At 33.6% G+C, this 13,791-nt stretch overlaps 1 protein-coding gene across 1 annotated transcript in view; it reads right to left on the bottom strand.

The window, feature by feature from the left end:
* LOC136974600 (aurora kinase C-like) overlaps window positions 1-13,791 on the bottom strand; it is a 39,187-nt gene that overhangs the window by 8,911 nt on the left and 16,485 nt on the right. The window contains exons 3-5 of the mRNA XM_067269532.1: window positions 13,467-13,573; window positions 1,965-2,076; window positions 1,507-1,586 (exon numbers count right to left, since the gene is read on the bottom strand). Of these exons, the coding sequence (XP_067125633.1) occupies window positions 1,507-1,586; window positions 1,965-2,076; window positions 13,467-13,573 (299 nt within the window). The remainder of the gene's footprint in view (window positions 1-1,506; window positions 1,587-1,964; window positions 2,077-13,466; window positions 13,574-13,791) is intronic.

Raw genomic sequence — 13,791 nt, 5'->3', positions numbered from 1 at the left:
TGATTCATCATCGCCCAGAGCAAACCACTGAGCCTAGAAGTGAAATTTGGTACACAGTTAGGGTACGTCACAAAAACGCACACTAAGAAGGGATTTTTGGAATTCCCCTGCGGGGTAGAGAGAGAGTATTAAGGCTTAACCTGAAAAACAGCTTCTACTGTATTATTTTAGATGCGATTTTTTGTTTTTAACTACATTTAGTCTTCATTGAGTACTTAGGCGTATTAAATTGCTAACATTTCAGACATTGTTATAGTTTTACATATTTTGATTTTTTAACCAAATGTTCAAACCGTTTTAAATTCAAGTTTATTATTGCATATTGGTTCAATTATAGAACGATTGTAAACGTTCCAGAAAATTGATAAAATTGAAAACAGTTCATTTGATTCTCAGCAATTCTCATCATTCTCGGTGATAGGTGTTATATAACAATTATTATGGTTGTTGAAATAATGAATATAAATGCTGTTTGCTTGCAAAATCCGTGTGGATGAAGTCGTGGGTAACAGCTAGTTTTTAGAATTAAAAAAAAAGGAAAAACAAAAATTGAAAACTGGTTAATGACATTACAAAAAGAAAGACTAACAATGTAGACTGAGGAGTAAAGCCGTGGTCACACCATGCGATTTCCAGCCGATCAGGCAACTAAAACAGCGATGGCTGTTCTTGTTAACTAGTAAACCCCCTTCGAAATCTGGTGACTCAACCGAGACTAGAAACGAAAAGTTTGTTCTACTCGCACCAATTGCAAACACGCATCCAATTAGCAAACACCTTTGTGCAATGGTGACAACATTGAAAATAGTTCATCGTGGCAGAAAGTTAGAGGATTGATACTTTTACAGAATCAAGATTGATCGAGATTATTCGGGCTCACGAATGCCTTTGGGATTTTAATTCTTCGTTTTTATCAAAGATTCTATCTCCTCGTGTATTCTCGCCAGCTCTATGAAAATGATTGCCTTTTTTCTTTTATTCATTGCAGAAAAGGAACTGTTTGCCATTTTAATAAGAAAAGTGGCTAAAATTCCATGAATACTCTGAAATAAACCATCGGTAAACTCACAATAGTAGTCAAAAACAAGCTACTGTAATTTTATTGGTTTACTATAGGGTCACGTGTTTCCGAGTTGCACTGCCAGCGAACAACGTGAGACCACGAGAAGACGCACGTGGCTCGTGCTTGTTGCAGTTGCGGTCACCTGCGCGGCTGGAAATCGCACGGCATGACCACGGCCTAAGACCGAGAGGCCAAAAACTAAGAGAAATATATAGGAAGGAGAATGTTAGCATTATAAAAACCAGAAAAATGTAACAGCAGGTAACAGGATTGTATAACAAAGGATAAAATTAATTTGTTTAACTACAAAATATTATAGCATAAATAGACCAGCTCCTGCAAAAGACTTAAGCTAGCTTTATAATCTGCTTTGTTTATATCCAATTTCTTAATGCACAGAAAAAAATACTACACAATAACAACTAAATATAGTCATATAATACCTGAGATGAGATTGGATTTCTATTTCTCTTCTAAGCTGATGTTCCACACCATTTTTCTGTAACTGAGACTTAAACAACACCTGAAAAAATAAATTTAGAATGTAGACATTATTAATGTACACAATCACCCTTTTCGTACACATGGGTACGACAACAGTCTAATTTTAATATAAAATTAAATAAGCAAACTCGAGAGTCTTTCGTATTTCAGACGTTACGAGGTTAACAAATCAAAAAATTTGTTTCAAAGATGGGACGTAGCTGCTCTCTGTTTAAACTTTTAGATATTTAACTTAGGCTCAAAACATCTAGAAAATGGTTTGCTTCATTTTCTAAGAGGAATTCGCCTCCAAGACAGAAAGAGCATATGTTGTTATACTATCCAAGCTAGATTCTTCCACACTAAAAATGTAATTTTATTTTTTGCTTTTAAGAATAAATCTTATTCAAATACTTACTTTCAGAGCGACAATGAACTTGCTACTTTTCTCACGAGCAAGATAGACATTTCCAAATTTTCCTTTACCCAACGGTCTACCGATGTCGAAATTCTCCAAACTCCATCGTTTTCTGCGAATAAACATTTTTATGCTGTTTTAAAATAAGTATTGGAAATCCAAGTTAAACATAAGTATCCAAAGTATTACAAAACATAAATATCTATCAACAGAAACTTAAATTTTATATAGTACATTAAAAATTGTCATTTGAATGTACTAAGTCTTCACATAATCACCCATATCTTATGTTAGTTATTTAAGTGAGCAATAGGAAATTATGTGAGACTGCTGTTGCATCTGCATCCATTTAAAAGTAAAAATGAGATCAACTTGTTTTGTTCCTCAACATCGTCCATAAATGAGTCATTGACATGATGAATAAAAGTGCTCTTAGAGGGAGGGGAAGTTACTATGGGTAAACAAATTAAATATAATTGCATAAAATGGGTTTAATGTTAATTTAAAACATTACAGAAAGATCATTCCAAATTTTACGTTCTTAATCATTAAGCTATAAAAATATTTAAACCTATAAGGATTATATTCATTTTTATATCATTATCAACAAACATCTGAAAATAAAAACTTCAGAATAATACAGAGTGATCTGTTTGGGTGGGGATAATTTGAAAGTAGTATCATAATGAACACATTAGTTATACAAAGTTCAAATTGTCGGTAGCTTTGGGACTTAGTAGCAGGCCTGTTGCTGTTGACTCACAGGGAACCCCGTCATAATGTGGTGCTGTCACTAAAGGTAAATCATTGTTGCAATTTACCCAAATCAACCTCCCGCACTGCAGGATTGTTTCTACGGCGTCGAGCTGCCGTGGAGGGCACGACAGAACCCCGATACAAGAGCGCTGGATTTTCGGGACTCAATTAGGAGTTCGTATAACTCAGATGGCACTCTTTATTATCAATCATCTGACAAGGATCTGCGATATGCATTTTTTAGTAAAGATTCAAGTATTCCCCAACTTAGATATCTGGACAAGAGACCTAGTTGTTGTATGCATAATGGTTAATGTTAATGGTGTTAAGAAGATTTTCTTCTTCACCTATCCTCCTTGTGATTCTATTGAATCTCCTGGGAAGGTCAGATCTGTCACCTTCCTTTACTAATTGGTTGTGATGAAAATGCACACAACAGTGTTTGGGGATGTAAAGATGATAATCCCGGAAGAATCATCATCTGGACTTTTTGGTGGTTACAGAGCCAGTAATCTTAACTCTTTCTTGTCCTTTTGCTACCCCCCTCTGTTTATGTTTCTTTTGTAAAACGGCAGAGGACAATATAGGTCAGTCGAGGTCACTCGGGCGATATTTTAAAAATTCACCAAAAATCAAATCATCATTATATTCATATGAAAAAAATCATGTACATTTATTAATATCTTTAGTTTTAAATACAATATTTTTCAATACATTTTATTAGAAAAATTTATAAGAAAAAAAAAAATTATATATATCAGAACTGACATTTAAACTTGATTTGTAACTTTTTGTCAAAATTAACATTGTCTAGTTACCTAGTTTTTTGCTGGCACTGAGCCAGAAAGACAATTTTGTACAATTCGATATAACACTTACACATGTACATTTATTCGTTGTGAAATTATTGCGCATTATATCAAACATTTGTTTGAAATCAAAACTTTATTCTGCTATCAACTAATATAACTAATACTTTATTTACTTCATATCGAATGATATATATTTTTGTAATAAACATATGATTACCAGTAGCAATACATGTAACATTTGCTGAACATTTGCTAAAATAAAAAATATATAAAATCAGAATTGAAGATCACAACTTGAATATTTATAACATGTTGATGTATTATAGCTGAATAAACTTATTATAGTAATATTATTGCATGAATATGCTAAAAATAAAATAAAAAATTACTAGAGATATCGAAACCGTGTTGTATTTTCTTATTATGTACAGACACAATGAAGTGACGTTTTTTTCCCAACACCAGGCTAGTTGAATCTTTTATTTAGTTAGAACGTTTTCCCCATACATCAACGTTTCGGGCATCAGCCCCTCTTCAGCTAACTAAATATATATAAAAAAATTAATCTACAGAACACAAATATAATCGAACTCACATAAATTTTCTGTAAACCATACCTCACTTCGACGTGGGTATTGTGCACTCAGCAGAAATTTGACTGCACCCAGGCTTTAACATTCTCCATATCAATTTTTATCACAATTTACCTTTACAGGTCAAAACCTTTTCTACGTTTTATTACACAGATAAAAAACCGGAACCAACAAATCACGAAAGTCTCTTCACCACTTCATCGGCCAATCTGCATACGGCATTATGTGTCGTAAATTGCTCTAACTAACAGACCGATCGATAGACATCTAAAAAACTCTAAAAAACTACAAAAATTTTTCTATAATTTTTATAATACAGTAAATCGCTATTTATTTTAAAAATTTTTCTGCATATTTCCTTTTTATCTGATTTACATATAACGTTAGTACAGAGCACTGTTTCTTTAAATAATTCGTTTTTACCATTCTATTATTATAACCTATAATAATCTAATACATTTCATCATAATATTTTCAACCAATTGTTATGAATTTTAACACTGAAGTTTTTATTTATACAACCTTGGTTTTTGTTCCGTGATATTTCTACACTTTCCTTAAATTTTCTATCATAAGTCCGTTTTTCTTTATGTAAAATCTGTATATTAGATTGATTTATGTTACAATTATTGATTACACAATGATCGTAGAAAGCGGAGTTAAGACGGCTATATTTTAAATCGGATATGTGTTCTTTGACACGCGTTTTTAATGTTCTTTTTGTTTCACCTATGTAAAAACTGTTATTCTCACAAGTGCAGGGTATTTTATAGACAACATTTTTAATTTCATTTTTATCCACTATATTATCTATTGGACACTGTTTCTTATGTAATCTAGATATTAAATTTTTATAATTTGGTGCAAGTTGTATGTTATTTTTTCTAAGTTCCTTATTAATCCTTTCATATACATATTTTATATATGGAAAGCTTAAGTATTTAATTTTCTTTTTTGCATCTTTTTTAGAAGGGAAAAGGACTTTATTATCTATGTTTTTTTGCCAATTGTTTATTAATCTTGTAGGATATCCATTCAGACTAAATTTCTTTTTTAAATCATTTATATATTTCTGATCTGCTTCTTGTTCACTGGTTCGACTAAGTATATTCATATATTCCATATAGAAAATATTCCTTTTTATATGTAAAGGGATATTCGAACTATAATGTAATGTCTTATTAACTGAACATTGTTTCCTGTAGGGTTCAAGTATCAATTTTCTATCTCTCCTTTTAATCATCACATCTAGGTATGCTATACTATTATCAATTTTTTCTTTTTCTATAGTAAACTTGATTTCTTTGTGAATACCATTAATTAATTCTTCTATCTTGTCTATTGTTATTTCAGCTTCATCATATACTATTAGTATGTCATCCACATACCTTTTATAGAAGTTTATACCTAAAATGCTTTTTATTTCCATATCAATTTCGATCAATTTCGAAACGTTGATGTATGGGAAAACGTTCTAACTAAATAAAAGATTCAACTAGCCTGGTGTTGGGAAAAAAACGTCACTTCATTGTGTCTGTACATAATAAGAAATAAAAAATTAAGAAAAAAAAAGCATTAATTAAAATTTTTTAAGTCAACAAAACACCACCTGGACAAAAATATGTGAAACAGACAATAAACAAGACACTGCCGTCAAGTGCCGACATCTATTGTCGATAAATTTTATAAAAATCAATTTTTAACAGGGTATCGACGAATCGGTACCCTAGACAAGAGAGTTAAAGTAACAAACTAAACAAACCTACTTATGTTACTTCTAGACATATGGAAATTCTGGACCTTACTCTAGCTTCCAATGATTTAGGCAGCAGTGGTGGATTAGCCTTTGTCTGATAAATCTTCCCTATCTGATCATGGAAATTTTACTTTCACCCTTAACTTGTCTTTTAGATTAAGAGAGAGTGCTTTTCACAACCCAAAGAGGACTTTTTAAAGTGCGCCTGTTTCCAGATTGGGTTACTTCTCTTGATTTGATGCTGTGTCAGACATTGAATTGGCTTTTGATAGTATGCAACAGCACATTTTTGAGTCCTACACCATTAGTTGTCCTACTCAAGAGAAGTTCATCCATCATTTAGTTCCTTGGTGGATCAGGGAGTTGAGATCTAAGAGGTCTTCACCTCTGAAGTTTATTTAACCGAGGTAAGCATACTGGTGAGTGGGAGCTTTATTGTCTAGTTCTCGTTCACTCATCAGTATAAAAAAAGCTATTAGAAAGTGAAAAAGATTTTCACAGAGGAACTTTTGCTCAAACATTTCTAATGTCTCTAGCAGTTCCAGATTCAAAGATTTAAGCTAAGGAATCCTTCTCTCGCTGGGTTTACTTTTGAGCTATCTAACACACTGCACTTGAGCTTGGCATCAGTCATGCTCTTGTTTGCTGGATTGATTTTATGCTATAGCATTGCATTGTGATTTCCCTTTCCGATACCTCTCTGAGCATCTGTTGGGCAATGGACCCCCACAAGATTATGTCCTTTCTCCTTTTTTCTAAAGTCTCATTTTGGATGATGATCAAAAGGGACCTTAACCTATCCCATGTTGTTCCAGAGTATTTTCGTGTTGACATCATTTGACCCAACTCGTTGACCCTGAACATACTCATTTCTGTATCGAAATGTTTTTGATACTAGATGTCACTATGCGTCATAATTTTTATATTAAAACAAAATATAATTTTTAAAGATATTTATTTTGTTTGTGAAAAATAAAAAAATAATTTTTAATGATACAGTAGCCATGATTATTATTTTTAAAAAAATTTTTTTGCTAGGCTTAACATTGACAAAAATTCAACATGACAGCCACACACAGCGGAGAAAAATTTCAACATGGGATAGGTTAATGGTTCTAGGTTGTATGCCCCAGGGTTATGCAGACAATATTGTTCTGATTTTTCTGGCAGAGTATCAGGGAAATTTCCTGATATTCTGCCAGACCTTCTTCAAAGAGGCCCGATTTCTGTCCAGAACTGATGCAAGCATAACAGCTTGAGCATTGTCCTGACAAAATTATTGTTCTTCTATGGCAGCCCATCGAATGGAGTCGATCACAGGATCAGTATAGTTGGTCACCCTGGATTGATGTCATTAGACGTGACTCTCAAACTCTCTCTTCTCCCTCCTGACCAAAGGACAAGCAGAATGTACATGTTTTTTGCTCCCGTGTAGTTGTTCACATGTCTAACAATCTAACAATAAAGCTTTGTTATTGTTGTCTTGTGTGATTTCCTTGGACAACATCGATAGCAGTCTTGGATACAGTGCCTCCACATTCTCTTTACTTGCAGGAGAGTTTTAAGGAGCTTTTCTGAATCCTTTCTACATGATAAAAGGCTACAGTTTTCTTCAGTCTTTGGACAAAACAAAATTTTAAAGATGAAGATTGATAATGCTGATGAAACAGGGTTTTGTTGTTTTGTTGTAGTTTGACACCTGATTCTACATACAAATTTAAAGAAGAAAAATGTGTTGATGGTAAAAATAAATCAAAAAGCCAGCTCAGTCCTCATTTGTACAAACTTTTCAGTTATCTGATCAGACATGTCAGTACTCTCTCATTCACGACTATAACTTCCACATCGTACAATGCAAATGTGATATACCGATAAAAGGACACTTCAGGTAATTAGAAAATTTATGAAACTTAATGTTTAAAAATGTAAAAACAATCTTCTTGTTGATTATACCGCAAACAAAAAAATCTCGTACAATCTCAGATATTTTTTGAAAACACATAAGCAAACTAGAAGAACAAGGAACTATTAGGGAAAAGAAGAAAAATTTTATTGTTAATTGAAAACAGTCATGCTCATCCTCAAACTCCTAATCAATGAATGCATGAAAAACTTTAAAGTACAGTGATACCTCATACTTCAAACACTAAACTTGACTAAAGTTTGAACTATATTACTATGTTTGCAGTGAAAAAATGTGTTTGAAATGTAAATACAATCTGTTGTGCACCCAACTTGTCTCTCACTCTTGCATTATGCTCAAATGTTTTCAGTGCTTTTTTCTCACTTTATTATTTGTTTGGTTATATATATATATATATATATATATGTTGTGTATCATTATCAGTTTTTAACTATTTCTGCCTGCAATTTTTCTTTGTTGATTGCTTTTGGGTGCCCACATATATTTCATATCCTTTAGTTCAAAATTTCCCGAATGGAACTTTTAAACCACACTAGACATGTTTAAAGTTGAAACCTAGTGAAATTGTCGAATCGTTCAAATTTAACCAGAGGTCGCAAAAACCGGGAGAGAGTATCAACGACTATGTCGCGGAACTACGGAAAATTGCAATGAATTGCAACTTCGGCGCCTCACTAGAGCGTATGTTAAGAGATAGGCTAGTGGCAGGTTTAAGGGATAAAGGAACACAACACGTGTTATTGGCGAAAACGGACACTACTTATAAGGCCATTTTGGATGCAGCATTGGCAGCAGAGGCAGCGTCTAACGATGTTAGCCAGCTTGGGTCAGACGGAAACAACACCCAAGTGTATAACTTAAAGGCGGACTACAAGAGAAAGAATCAGCCGGCCATATTACGCTGTTTTCGATGCACCGGAAGTCATAACCCGAATAATTGCCGATTTGCTCAGGTAATCTGTAACTTCTGCAGAAACAAGGGACACATAGAAAAGGCGTGTATCACGAAACAAAAGAGTGGACAAAGAAAATTTGCAAACCAGGGAAGAAACCAAATTGGGGCACCACGGAAAGAGATATCCAGCCAGAGAGCCAAAGTACACCGAATTGAGGAACATAAAAATTTGATGTCTAACCAGGTCGAGGAATATACATCTCTATTCAAAATACAGGGAAGTAAGATACCACCCTTAAAAATTTTACTCAAGATTGAAAATATACCAATCCTGATGGAAATAGATTCAGGGGCTGGGTACACTGTAGTGAGCGAACAGACCTTAAAAGAAATCAAAATCCAGCGAGACAAGTTAGAGCCGGAAGAAGTCAAATTACAGACATGGACTGATCAGAATCTGGAGGTAGTGGGTACTACAATGGTGAGGGTACAATTTAAAGGAAAAATTAGGAATCTGCCATTGTTAGTAATTAAAGGAAATGGACCAGGACTTGTTGGAAGAAATTGGTTTGAACCATTAGGAATCAGAATAGAGGGACTTTATCACCAACATGATGCAGACGATCTGATACAAGAATTCCAGCATTTATTCAATAATTCAGAAATGGGTCTATTTAGAGGCGAGGCAGTCAGTTTAGCGATAAATAAAGAAGCTAAGCCTATTTTTATGCGGGCAAGACAGGTTCCTTTTGCATTGAGAACAAAGGTAGAACAAGAGTTGAATCGACTTCATCAGTTAGGAGTTATAGAACCAGTTAGAACTTCTAAGTGGGCCACTCCTGTGGTACCCGTTGCAAAACCAGATGGAAGTGTACGTTTATGTGGAGATTACCGCTGCACTGTAAACAGAGAGGCAATAAAAGTAGATGTATACCCATTGCCGGCCATTAACGATATACTTGCTTCACTATCTGGTGGAAAGGTATTTGCCAAGCTTGATTTCAAGGAAGCGTACTTCCAATTTCCTGTGGACCAGGAGTCGTCTGAGATTCTGACTATCAACACATGCAAGGGGTTATACAGAATGAAAAGGTTACCATTTGGAGTGAGTAGTTGTCCAGCTATTTGCCAGAGAGAGATGGAAAAGATCGTAGGAGGTATTCCAGGGACAATTGTGATGATAGATGATATACTTGTCATGGGACTCAATGAAGAAGCCCTACATCAAAAGTTGAGGAAAATTCTTAACCGGATTTCAGAAGCTGGACTAAAACTAAACGAAAACAAATGCCTATTCAAGACTAACCAACTTAAATTTTTAGGATATTTGATAGATGCTCAGGGCGTTCGGCCCACACCGGAGAAAATTGCGGCGATCCAACAGGTTCCGGAACCGAAAAACAAACAAGAATTACAAGCATTTTTGGGATTTGTAAACTTCTATGATAGATTTTTGAAAGATAAAGCAACCGAAGCTGAACCCTTATATAGACTCCTTGATAAAAACAAACAATGGATCTGGAAAAAAGAACACAGCAAAGCATTCGTGAAAATAAAAAAGATGTTAACACCAGAGACATTATTAATCCATTATAATTTAAATAAACCAGTAGTATTATCCTGTGATGCTTCACCATATGGAGTGGGAGCAGTCCTTTCACACATATTACCAGATGGATCCGAAGCTCCTATATACTTTGCATCGAGGACACTTCACCCAGCAGAAAGAAATTATTCACAATTCGAGAGAGAAGTATTAGCTATAATCTTTGGCATTACAAAATTTCATAATTACCTAGCTGCCCGAAATTTTACTATATATACGGATTGTAAGCCAGTTGTGGGCCTTCTGAACCCTGCTAAACCAATTCCTGATTTAATCTCACCCAGAATGATTCGTTGGTGTTTAAGATTAGCAGCATACTCATATAAGATTGAACATCGTCGGTCAGCAGAGATGACTAATGTCGATGCATTATCTCGTATACCAACTACTGTGGAAGACAAGACTATCCCTGAACCAGGAGAGATATTCCTTATATTTGAACAGCCAGAATTGCCCATCACATCTCAGGAAGTAAGCAGAGAAACAAACAAAGACTCAGTGTTAAAAAGAGTTGAACATGCAATCTTACACGGATGGCCACTGAGTAGTCCAGAAGAACTTATGCCTTTTTCTAGGCGAAAACTAGAACTTTCAATTCACCACGGTTGCATTTTATGGGGACAAAGAGTAGTTATCCCTAGAACCTTGCAACCACAGCTATTACACCTGTTACACTCCACACATGAGGGTATGTCTAGAATGAAAAGAACAGCCAGAAGCTATTTTTGGTGGCCTGAAATGGACTCCCAAATTGAAGAGACTGTATCGATGTGTAGAAAATGCCAAGAACAGAGGTCAAACCCAACCCCAGTTAAGGATACTCATTGGCCATCACCCTCGGGACCCTGGGACCGAGTACACATTGATCATGCAGGACCACACTATGGACATACATATTTTATTCTAGTGGATGCTTATTCGAAGTGGGTGGAGGTAGAAGAAGTACAAACGCAGTCAACCCAGGAAACCGTGAAATTATTGAGGAGAATATTTATAGGAGCACCTACTCCATGAACATTACAAATTGTTTTTACTGTTTGCATTATGTTATAGTCTTTCTGAAACTCAAAGCATAATACATTTCAACTTGACTTTATTCAAATAAAATGTGAGGTAAAAAGTTTAAAATAAGTTTCTAAAGAAAAAATTCAATCTTAAGCAGTAAAGTCTAAGAGGAAGGTTGTAGTATCAATGAGATAAAAAAAGAACTTATCACAAAGCATGAAAGCAATACACGTGTGATGAATCTGGCAGCAATGTTTAAAATGCCGAAGTCAACAATGTGTGATCACTGAATGCAATTTTCATTTTATTATACAGTATTTATATGTTTCATTTATTGTTTCATGTCTTAATTTACTACTAAGACATTTAATTATCTTATTTTTACCTCAAATTATGTGTATTTGTGCTGTTTTATGAAAATGAGTATTGTTTAGGATCTGGAAATTAATTCACTTATCATTATTTCTACTGGGAAAAATTGATTTGGACTTCAAATGGCCTTCTGGAATGAATTAAATTCAAAGTATGAGGCACCACTGCATTACATTTAAGGCCAGTTGCGTAAGTTACCATATAAACTACAAAATAAATTCTACTGTGGAATAAATTTGACCTTGTCACTAATCTAAAGAATAAGCTTTGCTTGCTGCACAAGTTTCTTTGACTCAGACAGCTACAGGCCAGTTACCCAAAAAATTCTTACTGCATAATCACATCATTGAGAGTAGGATCCTAATGACCCTGCCAAGAACGATGGTAAGCAAGACGAAGGAACAAAAAGCAAGGAACCACAAGTGTCAGATGGATTGGAGTATATAATGACATTTCTTAAAAATATTCTATGACTATTATGATAAACTTCCTTTAAAATATTCTAAATAAAGGTTATCCATAAATAAAATATATGAATCTAAGCTGGTAATCTATCTTGTTTCTTTGCTAATGTACAGAATAAACTTTTAACCATCTGAAACACACACGTTAATTTATTCGGCAAAGATTTACACTCGTACAACACGTCAAGGGTAATTCTGTAGATTAAAATGTATTTAACATTGAGATTAAAACTCGTGCAACCAGTCCTTAACGAATCAGTGAGAACACGGCAAAACTAAAAATGTATAAATTTATTACATAATGCATGAAATAATGTTACTATCACAATAATTTCATTAAATCTAAACTGTCAACATGCAAAATGTCAAATACAAGCATACAAGAAGAAAACTCTTTCTGATTGGTTAGAAAGCATTAGCCTTAACTCTTTTAAGAATGAAATTGAAAACTTTGGGCTTGCTGCTGATGATTAATTTGAGCTTCCTACCAAAACTGATATCGTAAAAATTGTACTGTGATGATATAAACAATGTAAGTGATGATGGGATGGAAAAAACAAAGCAACAAAAACAAAAAAATCAGTGCTATCAATCAACAAAGCACAATATGCAATGGATGTTCTGATGACATTTTTTGAAGGTCATCAATCTTCTTTCAGTGAGATTTTTAACACTGAACAATTTAAGAAAAAAATTGATATATACAAATAAAGACATATTCTATATAAATAAAAAAAAACAATATTTTTATCAAGTGAAGTTGTGATGTTTAATATAACTAAAACATCATACATTATATTCTACAGCCATTTTCTAACTGAGACAATCAGAATAATGACATTATAAATATAGGCTCTTTAATAATAGTGTCTCCTGTTCATTATTTCAATAGTCTCCTTGATTAGAAAGTGGCTGTAGAATGTGTGTGATGAATTAGTCATATTGAACATCACAACTTCACTTGATAAAAATTTCCATAGGCCATCCCAAATATAAAACAATTTTTATTCTCTATTGTTTTAATGGTTTTTTTTATAGAATATTTTATTGTTTACTGCTATTAGTTCTGTTTCTTTATTTTAAAAAATTTTAATAATCTTTCTGATATGTTTTTTTATGTCATATTATTATATAAATGCAATAGTGTCATTTACAAAAATACAATGACATATTTTACCGAGAACAAATAGACAAGTAATGGCTATGACGAGCAACTTCACCTCGTCCCCGCTTACTCATTACAACAGAGTTCCACCATAATTGAAATTGTATGCATTTGTATTTTTGTTGTAGATAATTTCACAAATATTCAAACATACTTTCCTTTATCTTGAGAAGTCTTCTCTTTTGAACTTTCTTCACTTGTTTTTATATTTGTGTTGATGGGTTGTAGAACTTCGTTTCTCTCGGTAGACTTAAAAGGTACCTGTAACAGTATATTGAACACTTGTATTAGCTACCTGCTTTATAGAAATTATTTCATAAAATTAAAATTACTCTAAAAATCTGAATATTTTATCATGCACATTGGCAAACAATACAGATACATTTGCAGGTAATATTGAAAATGCATTGACATATGTGAAAGAGTCAACTCAAAAGACAACAGTCATTAACTTTTTTCTTTGGCTAAGCATCAATGCC

The sequence above is a fragment of the Centruroides vittatus genome, unplaced genomic scaffold (genome assembly GCF_030686945.1).
Source record: "Centruroides vittatus isolate TY-2023 unplaced genomic scaffold, ASM3068694v2 contig_351, whole genome shotgun sequence".
Classification (NCBI taxonomy): Eukaryota; Metazoa; Arthropoda; class Arachnida; order Scorpiones; family Buthidae; genus Centruroides; species Centruroides vittatus.
The sequence above is the reverse complement of the archived record's forward strand: the minus strand, read 5'-3'. Positions and strand labels throughout refer to the sequence as shown.